Source organism: Cololabis saira, chromosome 6 (assembly GCF_033807715.1).
Source record: "Cololabis saira isolate AMF1-May2022 chromosome 6, fColSai1.1, whole genome shotgun sequence".
Taxonomy (NCBI): domain Eukaryota; kingdom Metazoa; phylum Chordata; class Actinopteri; order Beloniformes; family Belonidae; genus Cololabis; species Cololabis saira.
In genome coordinates this window covers 22,719,085-22,735,013 of record NC_084592.1, presented here as the reverse complement: position 1 = coordinate 22,735,013, position 15,929 = coordinate 22,719,085, and the positions used below count along the sequence as shown (strand labels likewise).

At 39.5% G+C, this 15,929-nt stretch overlaps 2 protein-coding genes across 4 annotated transcripts; both read left to right on the top strand.

Moving 5' to 3' along the window:
- Positions 1 to 943: 943 nt before the first annotated feature.
- LOC133446032 (tubulin alpha chain) lies at positions 944 to 4,252 on the top strand. Its single transcript, XM_061723719.1, has 4 exons — positions 944 to 992; positions 2,137 to 2,359; positions 2,454 to 2,602; positions 3,160 to 4,252. The coding sequence occupies exons 1-4, from the start codon at positions 990 to 992 to the stop codon at positions 4,135 to 4,137; spliced, it is 1,353 nt and encodes a 450-aa protein (XP_061579703.1). The 5' UTR covers positions 944 to 989; the 3' UTR covers positions 4,138 to 4,252.
- Positions 4,253 to 6,277: 2,025 nt separating this feature from the next.
- Positions 6,278 to 15,813, top strand: dnajb2 (DnaJ heat shock protein family (Hsp40) member B2). 3 transcript variants are annotated; one of them, XM_061723724.1, is made up of 11 exons: positions 6,284 to 6,575; positions 8,302 to 8,397; positions 10,083 to 10,192; positions 10,819 to 10,872; positions 11,043 to 11,159; positions 11,422 to 11,496; positions 12,094 to 12,238; positions 12,605 to 12,675; positions 12,886 to 13,179; positions 15,361 to 15,434; positions 15,572 to 15,813. In XM_061723724.1, exons 2-10 carry the CDS (start codon positions 8,333 to 8,335, stop codon positions 15,387 to 15,389), a joined length of 960 nt encoding a protein of 319 aa, XP_061579708.1. In that variant the 5' UTR covers positions 6,284 to 6,575; positions 8,302 to 8,332; the 3' UTR covers positions 15,390 to 15,434; positions 15,572 to 15,813. The 3 variants fall into 3 exon arrangements, with proteins under 3 accessions (XP_061579707.1, XP_061579706.1, XP_061579708.1); XM_061723722.1 differs by lacking the exons at positions 15,361 to 15,434; positions 15,572 to 15,813 and having other exon boundaries at positions 6,281 to 6,575; positions 12,886 to 15,349; XM_061723723.1 differs by lacking the exons at positions 10,083 to 10,192; positions 15,361 to 15,434; positions 15,572 to 15,813 and having other exon boundaries at positions 6,278 to 6,575; positions 12,886 to 15,350.
- Positions 15,814 to 15,929: the final 116 nt, after the last annotated feature.

Here is a 15,929-nt window from a genome sequence, read left to right as displayed (position 1 = left end):
CTGGTTTCTTGAAAGTGGTACCACACACATATGCAAAACAAAAGGCAGAAACTAGATCTTGACATTTCTTGGAAATGCTTCTGTTTTATAAGCTTCCACTTTTAAGTGATGCATAGTGTAGGCTGCATTCTTTGTCTGTGTTTTCTGAATTATTTAAAGTCTCCTTTATGCCATATCATTTGTAACAGTTTTGTATAGTCTAAATGAATTATTTGTAATGACTTATACAATGCTTTCTTGTCTTTGAAGTATCCATCTTTAATATTTAGCCAGAATTAGCCTTTGTTTGTAGTCCAGATCATGTGCGTGGGATGACTCAGTGATAAAACCGAGACATAAGATGGGGCTGGGCCTGTGAGTCTGTGTGTATGCGCAAAACCCCCCCAAAAAACAGGATGCTCTATTTCTCCCTGCTCACAGTCTGTAGGTTGAAAATGTTTGATACTGGGCTGGAAAATTAATTAATTAATTAGTAACTCTTCAAAAGGGTGTGTGTGTTAACAAACCATGGAGCTCTGAGTAGTGTTTCACAGTAAACAGACAATAAAACACGGGGGCGAGGCTAATAAAGCATGAAACAGGGTTGCCTTTGCACTAATACTGGTTTTTAATGTGAAACTGAAGGACAATGTAGGCGCGGGAGTGAATACAATAGCGGGCCGCATTAAGCCTGAATTATGGTTCCGCGTTAAATCGACGCACACCCTACGCCGTAGGTTAAGCGGCGACGCGCACGTACTGCGTTGGTGTAACGCGGAACCATAAATCAGCCTTAGACTTCCCTCTTTTTTCTTAACGGTTGTTCCCTCCCTCCACTAAACTGCGCAGCTGCTTCCTCCGCCGCCCTAAGCCCCGCCCACCGCCCAGGCCACGCCCCCACCCCAGGCCACACCCCGCCCCGCACTATATAAGGCCCGGCTCTCCCTTTCCTCCGCACTCCAAGCTTTGTGTCTGAATCCTCCACGTCGTTCGAAGGACAAGCAGACAAAATGGTGAGTAACTGTTAGTCTGGTGACGTGGGATGACATTTTTTTTCCCATTCTCTCTTCCCAAACGCCTCTTGTTGTTTCTCACCGTCGCACTGCTTAAAATACGTAGGTCTATTCTTTTTTCCAGACAGGTCTATTGTTTTTCTCGACAGGCCTCTGCAGCAGCAGGGAGTGCAGATACAGATGTAGCTTTTGTCCTGCTGCCAAGCTAGAATGTTGAAAGCAAATGTATTTATTTATGTCATGCCTGTTTGAAATATAGGATGGAGAATGCGTTGTGATAACGACAAAGGACTACAGGGCGTTTCTGTAGTCTTGGAAAATCGAGGGCAGATGTTAGGCACTGCTTTGTCGTGATTAAAGTACATTAAATCAAAAACGTAATTATTGAATCAAACTGAAGGAAAGTAAAAAAAAAAAGAAAATGCAGGGTTTTTTTTTTCTTTTTTTCTGGACTGACATTAATGGTGGTAATCGTGGCAGTGGGGGGATGGAGTACAAAAAGAGCGGAGAAAATAGGAGTGGTCATGTCTGCAGTATGAGTTAGATGGCCGCCATTTTGTTCTGAGTTTTGGGTGGGAGCGATGGGAGAGACGCATCCCTGAAGCCTGATTTATGGTTCTGCGTTAAATCGACGCAGAGCCTACGGCGTAGGTTCTGCGTCGCTCTAACGCAGAACCATCAATCAGGCTTGAGTTACACAGCAGTACAGCATTGTGCTGCGCAGGACGGGGAGGAGACGCCCATGGGGGAGGGGACGGGAAGGGGGGGGGCTTTTTCTTTTCTTCCTCCCATTTCCTTGAGGCACAGCCTTCCTGTCTGCTACTAACTTTTTTTTTTTTTTTTTTTTCCTTCAAGGGCACCAAGCCTAGTGCAGACACAAAAGAGGCTTTCAGTATTTCATCAGTTGCGTTTTTTTTTTTTTTTAATTTTCCCCCATCTTATCAATTCATCTGATTTAAGTCTCAATTCAAAAGCACGAGATCCACTGTTAAGTGACGGGATGTAACAATAGATCGGTGGGGGTTTTTGCCCTCTGTCCACTGGTGAACATGGCAAAACCTTATTAGTATGAGCAGGAACTGGTCACAATGCACAGCTGCACAATCAATGCAGTTTTAACATTGATTTTCTTTCTTTTTAACAGCGTGAATGTATTTCTATGCACGTCGGCCAAGCCGGAGCCCAGATGGGCAACGCTTGCTGGGAGCTGTACTGTCTGGAGCATGGGATCCAGCCAGATGGACAGATGCCCTCTGACAAGACCATCGGGGGAGGAGACGACTCCTTCAACACTTTCTTCAGCGAGACAGGGGCGGGGAAGCATGTTCCCAGAGCCATCTTTGTTGACCTGGAACCAACTGTCATCGGTCAGTAATCTGTAAATGAAGAGACATTTTGCCGGCCTACCTTGAGTATTGTGAATTGGTTCTAATGCGTCTTTCTGAAATGTCATTTTTACAGATGAGGTGCGCACAGGAACTTACCGTCAGCTGTTCCACCCCGAGCAGCTAATCACAGGAAAAGAGGATGCTGCCAACAACTACGCCCGAGGACACTACACCATCGGCAAGGAGATCATAGATCTGGTTTTGGACAGGACACGTAAACTGGTGAGATTTTGCCGTAATTAGTTTTACACACAGATTTTTAAAATTTTTTTTTTTTTTTAAACATGGCTTTTTTTTTTTTTTTTTAAACATGGCTTTTTTTTTTTTTTTTTGATTAGCTATCAGAGAATAGTACGACTGAGTATTGGGGCCAAACTAAGACAAAAAAATGGAAATTGCGAGAATAAAGTCATAATATAATGAGAATAAAGTCATAATATAATGAGAATAAAGTCGTAATGTTGCGAGAATAAAGTCGTAATGTTGCGAGAATAAAGTCGTAATATTATGAGAATAAAGTCGTAATATTACGAGAATATAATTTATGAGCTTCTTCTCCCTGTGTTAAAATGAGGAATATTGAGCATCTTGTGAAGTTATATTTATAATATATTATGACTTTATTCTCGTAATATTATGACTTTATTCTCGTAATTTTACGACTTTATTCTCGTAATTTCCTTTTTTTGTTTGGCCCTAATACTCCGTCGTAGAATAGAGATGAGTGAAGGTTGAGTTTGGTTCATTAATGAAAACCTATATTTTATTTATTTTTCCAGGCTGATCAGTGCACTGGCCTGCAAGGTTTCCTCATCTTCCACTCCTTTGGTGGAGGAACCGGCTCTGGTTTCACCTCCCTGTTGATGGAGAGACTCTCTGTTGATTATGGGAAAAAGTCTAAGCTCGAATTTGCTGTGTATCCAGCCCCCCAGGTGTCCACAGCAGTGGTGGAGCCTTACAACTCCATCCTGACCACCCACACCACCTTGGAGCACTCTGACTGTGCTTTCATGGTGGACAATGAAGCCATCTATGACATCTGCCGCAGGAACCTGGACATCGAGAGACCAACTTACACCAATCTGAACAGGCTCATTGGCCAGATCGTCTCATCCATCACAGCCTCACTCCGCTTTGATGGAGCCCTGAATGTTGACCTGACAGAGTTCCAGACCAACTTGGTGCCTTACCCTCGCATCCACTTCCCTCTTGCCACCTACGCGCCCGTCATTTCAGCCGAGAAAGCGTACCACGAGCAGCTGTCTGTGGCTGACATCACAAACGCCTGCTTCGAGCCAGCCAATCAGATGGTGAAGTGTGACCCGCGTCACGGCAAGTACATGGCCTGCTGTCTGCTGTACCGTGGTGACGTGGTGCCCAAAGATGTCAACTCCGCCATTGCAGCCATCAAGACCAAGCGCACCATTCAGTTTGTGGACTGGTGTCCCACAGGCTTCAAGGTGGGTATCAACTACCAGCCTCCAACTGTGGTTCCTGGAGGAGACCTGGCCAAGGTGCAGAGAGCTGTGTGCATGCTGAGCAACACCACAGCCATCGCTGAGGCCTGGGCCCGACTGGACCACAAGTTTGACCTCATGTACGCCAAGAGGGCCTTCGTCCACTGGTACGTTGGAGAGGGCATGGAGGAAGGAGAGTTCTCAGAGGCCAGAGAAGACATGGCTGCCCTGGAGAAGGATTATGAGGAGGTGGGCACTGACAGCGTGGGAGATGAAGATGAAGAGGGCGAGGAGTACTGAGGCAACATCATCACACATTCCACATCTTGTTCTGAACATAACATTCCCAGCAAGTTTCTGAACATCTGTGATGTTGATCTGTCAGTATTAATAAACATCTGTTGAGCAATGTAAATGCACTTGTCGTCATTTTAACTCCACAGCAAAAGGCTAGTTTTTCAATCTTATAAGTCAAAAGAACTTAAGTTTCCTCAGCAGTTTTGATATAAACCTTTTTTTTTCACTTTGATATAGTGGGTGTTTGCAGGATCAAGGATGGGTGATTGTCAGTATCCTGTCTTTACACAGCAATAGTGGCTCCAAAGCATAAAAATGGCCGGGCGAGCCCGCTCCCTGCAGCTTCCTGCCTAATCCAGCAGGTGACAGCAAAGTGACCAGAAAGTCAAGTTAAGCCAAATCAATTTAAAACCAAATTGCTTCACAAAACAGAAACCCAATATAAATGGATGCTATTTAAATTAAATCTAATATAACCCTCAAATTGAAACGTTAACCTGATGGAACTAATAAAAGCCGATGAAACGTTTCGATTGTCTCAAAAGCCAAGGATGCAATTTCAAACGAGATTTTCTGAGCTGGTTATATTCAAGTAATCTGGCCGCCACATAATAGTTATATCCTCGGCTGCTTTTAGGTTAATCTTAAAATTTTGCAAAAGTATTAACCTAAGTCTTGTCTAGGGATGCCTACTCCCTGAGAAATTTAGGGACAACTCACCCCGATTGCCTTCACCCTTCCTGGCGTGAATTTTTTTTGTTTTTGAGTGAAACTATTTTATATTTGACTCGAACCTGAATTGAATAAGATGCATATTTTTGAATGCCATTAACACATGGAAAACAAATTATCCAGCAATTCACTTAAATACAAAATGACAAACCTTAACATCTCAATGCCATTTTCCATTGACTATTTTTTGCCTCTCACCGTAATACGGGACAAAGTGCGTCCCTTTTCAGCTCAATACGGGACGGTTGGCAACCCTAGCCTTGTCGGAGCCAGACCGTTGGTTTTAACGGTTTAGGTAACCCTAACAACCGTATCTAGGAGCAACCATAGACATATATACGTAGACGCCGCATCGAGATGTCTTGCCCGCTGCTGCGATACGTCAACGTCGCCGCCATATTGGATGTGGCAAGACTGCACTGTAAACGCCTTTATACAAATAAATGTACGTTTTACGTCTCATTTATTCATTCCCACACGCGCTAATATACTTGGGAAACAGTTAGCCACCAAATATATTTTAATTTAATTCTCAGATGGCAAAAATAAGAACCCACATAGGAGTAATTCATGTTATATCAGCTATAGAGAACAAGGTAGTGCCGAAAAACAATATATATCCCCCCCTCACAAAAATAAGAAAAATAGAGAAACATATTTTCTCATCAACAAAACATATTTTAAAATTTTCAAATAAAAAATAACATATTTGAACAATTTTTCAGACAATAACATTTGAACCATTTTTCAGACAATAAAATAACGTGAACCATTTTTCAGACAATAAAATAACATTTGAACCATTTTTCAGACTACAAAATAACATTTGAACCATTTGATTTGATTTGATACATACTGGTAGCGAGGAAAACGCGACTGTGCCTAACTGTTTCCCAAGTATATTATTTTTTTATTTTTTATTTTATTGGTTTAGTTGATAGGGACAATGCAGTTTAAACATAGTTTCAGTACAATGACAGCAACTGATGTTCTGCACATAGAGTTTATAGCTATTGCTAATTTGCAACTCCTGTCCCTAGTTGGGCTTTTCTAACAATAGGCTTTTCTAACAGTTGGGCTTTTCTAACAATAAATACAACATATACAATACAACAATACAACAAAATACAATACAACAATATCTAGGACATATAATACAAAATATAAAATTACATCTATTTAAAAACAATCACAAAATAAAAAATAGTGCGTGTGTGAATGAATAAATGAGACGTAAAACATAAATTTCTTTGTAGAAAGGCGTTTTATGAAAATAAGTCAATTTACTTGTATTAGTTTACAGCGCAGTCTTGCCACATCCAATATGGCGGCGACGTTGACGGTTGACGTACAGAGCAGCGCTCGGGTTGGGCGGGGCTATGGGCGGGGCCACCGAGGCCTGAAAACACTCGCATGTTCTAGAGAGGCTTTTTTTTTTCCCTCCAGCCGGTGACGTAACACGTGAAACGTGAACCGGTCTGCGTGTTTTTCTCGCCGGTCAATAACACTGGAGCAGACCGCAGAGGTGTAACGGTGCCGCTACGGGAATATTAGGTTGTAGAATATCCTCCTTTCGGGACGGCGGAGAGGTTAGCTGACACAGCTGGGAGGTGGCCGCGCTGCTGTCACGAAGAAAACACCGTATTTCTTCAGATAAGAGGGAATAAACTCGAACTCACTGTCATCACCAAAGCGGTGGACACTAACAGGTAAACGGCTTAAGTAGTTGGACCAAAATACTCCAACGGTAGGTTATTAACCAGCGCTGCAGTACATTTCTGACAAACTTTACCATAATAGGAAATGTGCCTCAGGAATACCGCACAATCCTGACGGCGCTCCTGCTGTCAATTGCAGGCAATTTATGGTTCCGCGTTAAATCGACGCAGACCCTACGGCGTAAGGTACGCGGCCACGCGCAACGTACGTTGCGCGTCGCCTACGCCGTAGGCACAGCCTACGGCGTACCCTACGCCGTAGGCTGTGCGTCAGCTTTAAGGCAGCACCTGTGCCTGCGAGTGCATCTGCTGTGTTTCTGCATTTGCAGGCCCAGTGCCGTGTCAGCAGCAGTTGTCAGATGCCTCAGTACTAGAAATAACGCAGTAATAATACTTGCATGAGCGCGTGGATGCTCCCCAGGGGACACACAAAGTTAAGTTTAGCAGTTTTGCCTCAGTTTGGAAGCCCCCCCATCAGCCATGGAAGTTTTTTAGGCCTCTAATGAGATTGGTATGGTGGTGAACATGTCTGTGTGACTGCTGACTGCACTGAGATCTTCGCTTTCAATGCAGTAAGATTTACGCTTCAGTCATTTCAATCGTTTTAAAAATGTCAGCTCACAGAGGTGTCAAAATTATTCACATTTATTACTCAGGTAGAAGTATAGATACTAGAGTTTAAAAATACTCCTGTAGAAGTTGAAGTATAGACTCAAGTTTTTTACTCAAGTAAAAGTATAAAAGTACTGGTTTCAAAACTACTAAGAAGCATATATGTGTACTATTGAGCATTAACATGTGTTTCAGAGAGCAGAAGATATGATGACTAGTTGCCTATAAGTATTGTAATGGTGCAAAAAGTCAAACTTCAGAGGCATGTTATCATTTATCCTAACCTTTATTGGAATGTACATCCAAGTTTAGTTGCAGGAATCTGAGGGAACGGATGTAAGAACAAAACTGGACAAGAACATCTGAAACAACCACAACCAAATTCACTCTATCCGGATGGAGCAATTTAACTGGATAGTTTTTTTTAAAGGCCGAAATGAAATAGAGTAACGAGGCTGTTTTTAAAATGTAAGGAGTAAAAAGTACAGATAATTGCGTGAAAATGTAAGGAGTAAAAGTAAAAAGTCGTAGTCAAAAAAGTCAAAAAAATAATTACTCCAGTGAAGTATAGATAACCAAAATTTCTACTTAAGTAAGGTAACGAAGTATTTGTACTTTGTTACTTGACACCTCTGTCAGCTCATCATTTCAATGTATTAAAACGTTTTCAATAATGGACATTTGTCAACTGGAGGGAACAGACAATGACAATATAATGATAAAAGTAAAACATTTATTGCTATTAAACATTGGAAAATGATTTGACAAGGTTAAAGAACTGTGAAATGACATTTTAATTGGAACTTATTAAAAATCATCATTGTCTTATACACACCAATTAAAATGTATGTTTCCAGTCTGATGCATTGGTCTGTGGGGGCTTCAAGTAAAATACATTTATTTGTTAAATTGCCCGTGGTCAGACAGGAAATATTAATGTGTCTAATACACGTGACTTTTTTCATCAGTACCTGCTGTGTTTCATTAACCTGTTCTTTTCTTCTTGAAGATGTATGATAATAGTTCAGCTCTGGGGTTTTAATTGGCTAATGCAGGATCTTTGCATCCACAAAGCTCAGAACTGACTGCATGGCTGTATTTTCAGGGTGCTGTTTTGAGGAGTGACAGGAGGAGACATGGTGGACTACTACAGCATCCTGGGAGTGTCCAGAACAGCCACACAAGATGACATCAAGAAGGCGTAAGTATTTTGAGAGTGTGTCCTGTTTAAATCCTCCAACAAATAGTTAACTGAAATAAATGAGCTAACATCACTCTGCCAGTCTAATGTTTTGTATTCAAAGTAGGAAATCCAAAATTCTTATTTTCGTTCTCTGTATTTGAATTTAACAGTCAAAATTTGGAGAGCAAAATTTCCCGCTTGTTACTAAATGCACCATTAAATGCAAGAGCTATCAGCTGTTGCAAATATAAACATAAACATCAATGAACAGCAGCCTATCCAGGCAGCTCATGTTAACTTATAAAAACATAAATCATAGGGATTATAGGGCTTTTTTGTGATGGAGGAATTATCAGATGATTTTGAAGGAATAATATCAATAAATAATAATCATAATAATATTATTAATATTATTATTAATAATAATAATAATAATAATATTTTTTTATTTTACCGTACTTTACCTTTATTTTACCAGGTTAGTCCCATTGAGATCGAGGATCTCTTTTTCAAGGGAGACCTGGCCAAAAATGTCAGCTTCAAAAGTTACAGACAAAACAACAAATCAACAACAACAGAAATAGAAGTACAATGCAAAATACATCACAAAACAGTGCCAGTAAATAAGTTACAATACTTAAGGACAGTGACATGTACCAACAGAGTCATTTAAGAATGCACTTGTAAGAGCTTTAAAATCAGACAATGACACTAATGTGTTTAGCTTCAGGTCTTTTTGGAGGCTATTCCAAGCAAGTGGGGCAGAACAGCTGAAGGCTTTCTTCCCTAGATTGGTCCTTGCACTTGATATGGACAGCAGGATAGCATCATTTGATCTCAGACTATACTGTAACTACTGATGGCTTTCAAATTGATCAGAAAACAAATGTAAAATGGAAGTTTACCTAATATAGCTTTGTATATGAACAAGTACCAATGACTAAGCCTCCACCATGTCAGTGAAGGTAAGCCAGCCTCGGAGTACAGAATGCAATGATGGGTTAGAGGTTTACACTTTGTAACAAATGTCATAATAATAATAATAATAATAATAATAATAATAATAATAATAATAATTAAGGTGGTGTTTTCAAGCGTGACAAGAAGCACCGTGGCGGACCACTACAACCTCCTGGCAGTATCGAACATTGAATGGTTTTGTAGGATATTGTTATTATTATTATAATTATCATACAAAGTCATTTAATTTTTGTTGTTATGTATCTGGAGTTTTGGAAAATCTTTGGCCTGATTTAAGCCAAAACACAATCATGTCATCGTGTTGGGATGGATGAATAGTTTGCAACATGGAGGAGGACCCCCTGAGTTTAGTTTGTGTTTGGTTTTCCGCTGTGCCCTGCTTGTTGTTTCCAGTGAGTGCTATATATATATATATATATATATATATATATATATATATATATATATATATATATATATATGTATATATATATATCTATGTGTATATATATATATATATATATATATATATATATATATATATATATATATATATATATATATATATATATATATATATATCTATGTGTATATATATATATATATATATATATATATATATATATATATATATATACATATATACATATATCTATCTATCTATATACGCTGCATGTGTTTTTTTTTTTGTATGTCTGGCATCCACATTTGTCGGCGACTCTGTGTGTGTTTGATGTATTCAGGTACAGGAAGTTGGCCTTGAAGTGGCATCCAGACAAAAATCCTGACAACAAGGAGGAGGCAGAAACAAAGTTCAAAGAGCTTGCTGAGGCCTATGAAGTCCTGTCTGACAGTATGTCACAAAAGAAGCCTTTATCCCCACATTTGTTTAATGTATCTCTGTGTGTGTATGCGCGTGTGTTTTTTTGAGGACAGATACGTTTCAGGGACAGATAATTGCACTACCCTAGTCTTAGTTTTACTTTAGAGTACTAGAATGGTTGCTGTTTTCATCTCTGCCTTCTTTGTTTGTTTTTCCCTCTTGCAAATTCCAAAGGTTTGTGTGCTCGTTTTGTTTCTCTTGTTTCAGATTTTCAGAAGATGCCCCCCAAGCTTTTATTCCCCTAATATATATGTAAAAAAAAAAAGAAAAGAAAGAAGCTTCAAACAATTATGTGGAAATTGGGCTTCTGGCCTGTTGTTGCTGGTACCTCTGAGTATACAGTATATATATTTAAAAAAATCTCTAAATCCAAAGTTCTATTATGAGCCAGATTTCACATTATGGCTCTTTTTTTGAATATTTTATTACGAGAGGGTAATATCTTTATCAGAAACTTTCATATTAATGTCTCTCCTCCACTCTTTACCCTTAATTTTGTTTTAATTTCAAAACTGTTGTTGCTCTGATATTTTTGTCTCTGTTATGCGAGATAAAAAGCCAGATACATGTGTATTTTTCCCCTTCCTTTTTAACAGAGAGCAAACGTGAATCATATGACAGATATGGAAATGACAGAATGCGACATACAGGTAATTGGAAATATACCTTTGCTCTTGTTAAGATGAATAATCATGATTTCTCACATAAAATGTGCAGTTTGTTCAAATTGGATTTCTCTCTTTCTCTTCCCCCACTTTCATCTTCACATCTTTCCTTGTTTCGTGTTTACTCGCTTGACCCTGATGTTTTCATTTTGCAGACTCTTCCAGCTCAGACTTTCCATCAGATTTCTCAGGATTCACCTATACATTCCGCAGCCCAGATGAGGTGTTCAGGGAGTTTTTTGGTGGCCAGGACCCTTTTGCAAGCCTCTTTGGTCAGTCACAGTCACTATGTAGTGCACTAAATTTGGAGAATTGTTCATGTTAGTCCAGCACTGGTTGATACTGTCGTTTTTGTGACATTAAGATTGACATGGACCTGAAAACACATTGTCAAAATAACCAGTCTATCGCGTATCAGTTTAAAATACTGTACCATAACACTTTTCTCTCTGACGTGAATCACCATCTCCGTTTACCATGTTTCCATTTATCCACACACCCATACATGCTAACGTGACTCTTTCTGCCATCCAGATGACTTCTCTTCATTTGGAGGCCCTTCTTCACGTCTTGGCCCCAGTCGATTCTTCTCTTTTCCTTCAACTAGAGGTGAGCATTCGAGTAAACGTTCAGAGTTGTAATCTTGTAGAGGTCATAGTGTACGCACACTGAGCAGCTTTGTAGTGTTTTAATCACCGATTCCTTAGGCTATATTAAGAGTAAAAACAGGTAAAACTGATGAGGAGTTTGCGCAGGAACAATTGGAAAATTGGTTTCCAAAATATTTAAAAAAAAGTTATTTTCTTACAATAAGTGCAATTTGTGCAGTTTGACCCACCTACATTCACACTTAGGATGAAGTCGTGTTGGATTTGCGTAGATGGAGTCCGCGAAAGAGCGTCAAAAATGTTTAATTTGTATATATACATATGTTGTATGTATATGTGTGTGTGTGTGTGTGTGTGTGTGTGTGTGTGTGTGTGTATACATATACATATGTGTGTGTGTGTATATATATATATATATATATATATATATATATATATATACATATATATATATATATATATATATATATATATATATACATATATATATATATATATATATATATATACATATATATATATGTATACACACACACACACAAACCCCGCCCCTCCAAAAAACCTTTAATTTGTTTTCGGGTCATTTGTTTTTCTCCAGTTGAATTCAGCTCTTTTTCTTCTTCCTTCGGGGGTCTGGACGGGATGGAGAGCATGGGTGGAGGAATGGGTGGAGGAAGTGGTAACTTCAAATCAGTTTCTACCTCCACTCGCATCATGAATGGGAGGCGAACCACCACAAAGAAGTATGTGATATCTATCACACTTTATTTAAAAGTAAAGTTTTTATTGCCATTTAGTTTTATTTACTAAAATGATCTGGATGTGACAGTCCGAGAAAAACTTGTTACCATTATTGATTTTAAAAGTCTACGTAGATTCATATCCTTAAGTGTCTGAGGGAATTGCTTTCGATTGTCGTTAAATGGTCAACTCTAACAGAGTTGGAGTAAATTACAGTCTGTCTCTTTGAATTCAGTGGGATAATTTAGTAATTTCTTAGGGTTTTAATTTGTTAGTATTACAAACGTCTCATAATTAGATTTAAAAAAAAGAAAGAGAGAAGAAAAGAATGTATGTATATATGTTTAGTTTCGATTTTGTGTTTTTAGGATAAAGGAGAACGGGCAGGAAAGAGTGGAGATTGAGGAGGACGGGGTATTAAAGAGTGTTTTAATAAATGGTAAGACAGTGTGATGAGCAAATAATAATTTCCCTTTATTCACCTGCATGTGTGTATATAAACACTGAATGGTGACATCAACATTAAGCTGCATTGTTTATTAATGATGGTAACAATTAAAGATGGGAAATTTTGTGGTTGTGTGTGTCCTTGTTGCTATTTGTTGATTGTGCACAGACGTTCCAATGTTGTCGTGTGTGTTTTTCCCAGGTGTTGAAGACGAAATGGCTCTTGCTCTGGAGCTCAGCCGAAGAGAAGGACAGTCCCAACAGTCCTCCCACAAGCCGCAGATCCAGAACCAATCCCCCATGGAGTCGGACAGACACCGGCCCAGCCCTCACTCTGGAGCAGCACAACGTTCATTTAGCTCCGCGCCCTTCTGCAACTATGGTGTCGCACGAAGCAGCGATGACGAGGAGGACGAAGACCTTCAGATGGCTTTGGCGTGCAGCCTGTCAGAAATGGAAGCTCAACAGAGAGCTGCTGCTACCGACTTCATATCAGGTGCTGGGGGTGTGTGCAAAGACAAGGCTAAGGGCTGTAGAGGAAGTGGGGTTAACAGTGGGAAATATGCAGATTTGTCCAATGCAGGGGAGAAAAAGGATGAGGGTCAGTTTAAAGTGGGCCCAGGGCACGGTGGCACGTGTGAAACGGAGAGAAAGGAAACCAGTGAGTCAGGATCCTCCCCCGAGTCACCCACAGCTGCCAACTCCACACTGCCGGGCCCCTGCAGTGACGAAGGGGTCAAACCTGTGATAAAAAGCTGTGATGGCTGTGTGAAAAAGAAAAAGAAGTGTGGCTGTGTTGTGTGCTAAGGCAGTGTGTTTGCATTAATTTGGTTTGTTTTTTTGATATTCCACTTACCTCCGTGTGAGCCACAGCCAGACTCCACTGTTAATTTTTTTTCTTTTTCGAGGCTGCGCCTTAAGACTTTGTAACACCCTTGAAGGAAAATACGTTTTTGAATTACTTGACGGTGATTGATTTTGCTGGCCCACATAATCTACCTACACATTTTTAAATCGCTTTTTTTCATGAATGGAGAGCTAAACAGATGATTATAGAATGTAACTGAATGTGCCAAACGTTTCCATAGACTGTAAACAGTAGGTCCGAGGGGACGAGAGAGGAAAGGTAGGGCTTTAATTGAGGACCAATTTGAGGTTTAAACCCCTGCAGGAGATTGTTGGAATGTGAGCTTAGTGTGCCAATAAAACAAAGCTTGAAAGGGCTATGGCTTGGTTGCTTGATTACAGCTGGTAAAGGGAGCATGGGAGTGCATTACTGGTACATCAGTGAAATGTGTGTGCACGTGGTTCTTTTTGTGTGTGTTTGAATTGGGGTCAGTTGAGATGCTGCCATAGAATTTTCTCATCGAGACTCAGCGAATGTAACCGGACTGTTGCACTAATGCCGGACTGAAACGAACGATGGGAGTGGACCGCAGAGCTTTCTGTAGCAGTTTTCATTGTGACAGAAACACTTCAGTCAAAAGAGATTCCGTATTCCAGCTAAATGATATACACATGATTTGGGAACAGAAATGCCTTACAGAGAGGAACAGAGGCTTCCTGCTGAGAGGTGCTCACACTGTAGCTGTAGTTACAGTTTGAGGAGCTGTTTTATGAGGGACAAGTGCATCAATTCTCAGCACAAAATAATTGTGCTTAATACATGAAGAAGAAGGAATGTAAAAAAATAAAATAATAAAGAGATTATGTTTACATTTTAAATTAAGTGTCTAATTTGCAAGCATATCAGTATCAGCCTCGGCTGATTTGGTCTAAATCTTGAATGAAACTCATGTTTAATGTGCGTTCCTGCCGTTGAACTGAAGCTGTAAGAATTTAAATGACGCAATGCAGGTTGGGTGTTTTCTGTGAAAAAGGAGTGTGTGCATGTATGATTCCGTGTGTGAAAGGACTTCGTCACTGGTGCTCTGGGATTATCATGTTTCAGCTGAATTGCAAGGTAAAAATAGTTTTCTAAGTGCATCACAAAATTTTAAAAACGTTGCTGAGTCGACGTGACTAAAGCTGAAATTAAATGTAATTGTTGGTGCCAAAATACAGAAGTGTTTGAAATAAATATGACTTGAAGTATTAAGGAATGGATTAAAAAATGCTTTTGAGTATATATAATGACATATAATTCACAAGTGCTTGTTTTTTCTTTTTTTTTTATACATTGTTGCTCTCACTTTAAGGTACATGTTGTAACCGGCTCAAACAATGTGACAGATTCAAGCAAAAGGGACTGTTTTAACTTTCAAATATTGATAATTTTTTATATACATTCACTTGTGTAGCGATGGAATGAGAAAGGAGGCAGGTGGATTCTTTAACAAATATCTATCAGCGTGTGTTATTTGTATTAAATGTTGTACTACCATGTGACTGTTAAACAGGAAATAACTAATAAAACATTGAGGCAAAAGAGGAGTTGGGGTTATTTTTTTTCCTAATATGGCAGTAACATTCATGAATGTCCCATTATTTACAAGGAATCTGTTAATCCAACTAGCATTTTTCCAAATATTATGTTTCTGTAGAAGAATGCAGTTTTTTCCTTTCACGGTTCTCCTGAACAAATGGATAAAGGCCATTTGCATGAGAAATGTTGCAGACATACATGTGCAGAAGAGACATAAGTTTGCTGTCTTACACTTTCTACTTCCTGTTTCAGACTCTGACTTCGAGGCCTTCACAAGCTAACCTGATTGGCCAATGCTGCTCTGAGCCGTTAAGCCCCACCGACAGGTAATGAACCATTGTAAATGTAAGACGTGTTCAAAACGTGAGCGTTTGATCACCCTGTCGATGCCACGTGGGTCCAATCAAATAATACCTGCTTGTAAAGCTGATACCATGTAACATTTTCTTATCTGTTTTTACAGATCAAAGATCAATTCCCTGACATGCACTTTCTCTCCGTGCCCAACGTGACTCCTACCTGCTGAAAGACACTTAACAAAAAAGGTTTTACTGTTAATATGTACGACTGTGTGTGTGTGTAGCTCATTATGGTGCGATAGACTGGAAGCTTTATATTTCGAAAGCCAAAGAATGATCTGTTACAGTAAATGTCTTTGCATTAAAAAAAAAAAAAAAAAAAGGTTGATAAATATCTGCAAATTTTGCTCTGGAAAATGGGCACGTGTTTTGTGATCCTTGATCTAAATGCATGTCCTGCTGCATGAAAATCCTGGTCTGGGGGAAAAAGAAACCAATAAGGCTGAGAAAGTGTAGTTTTTT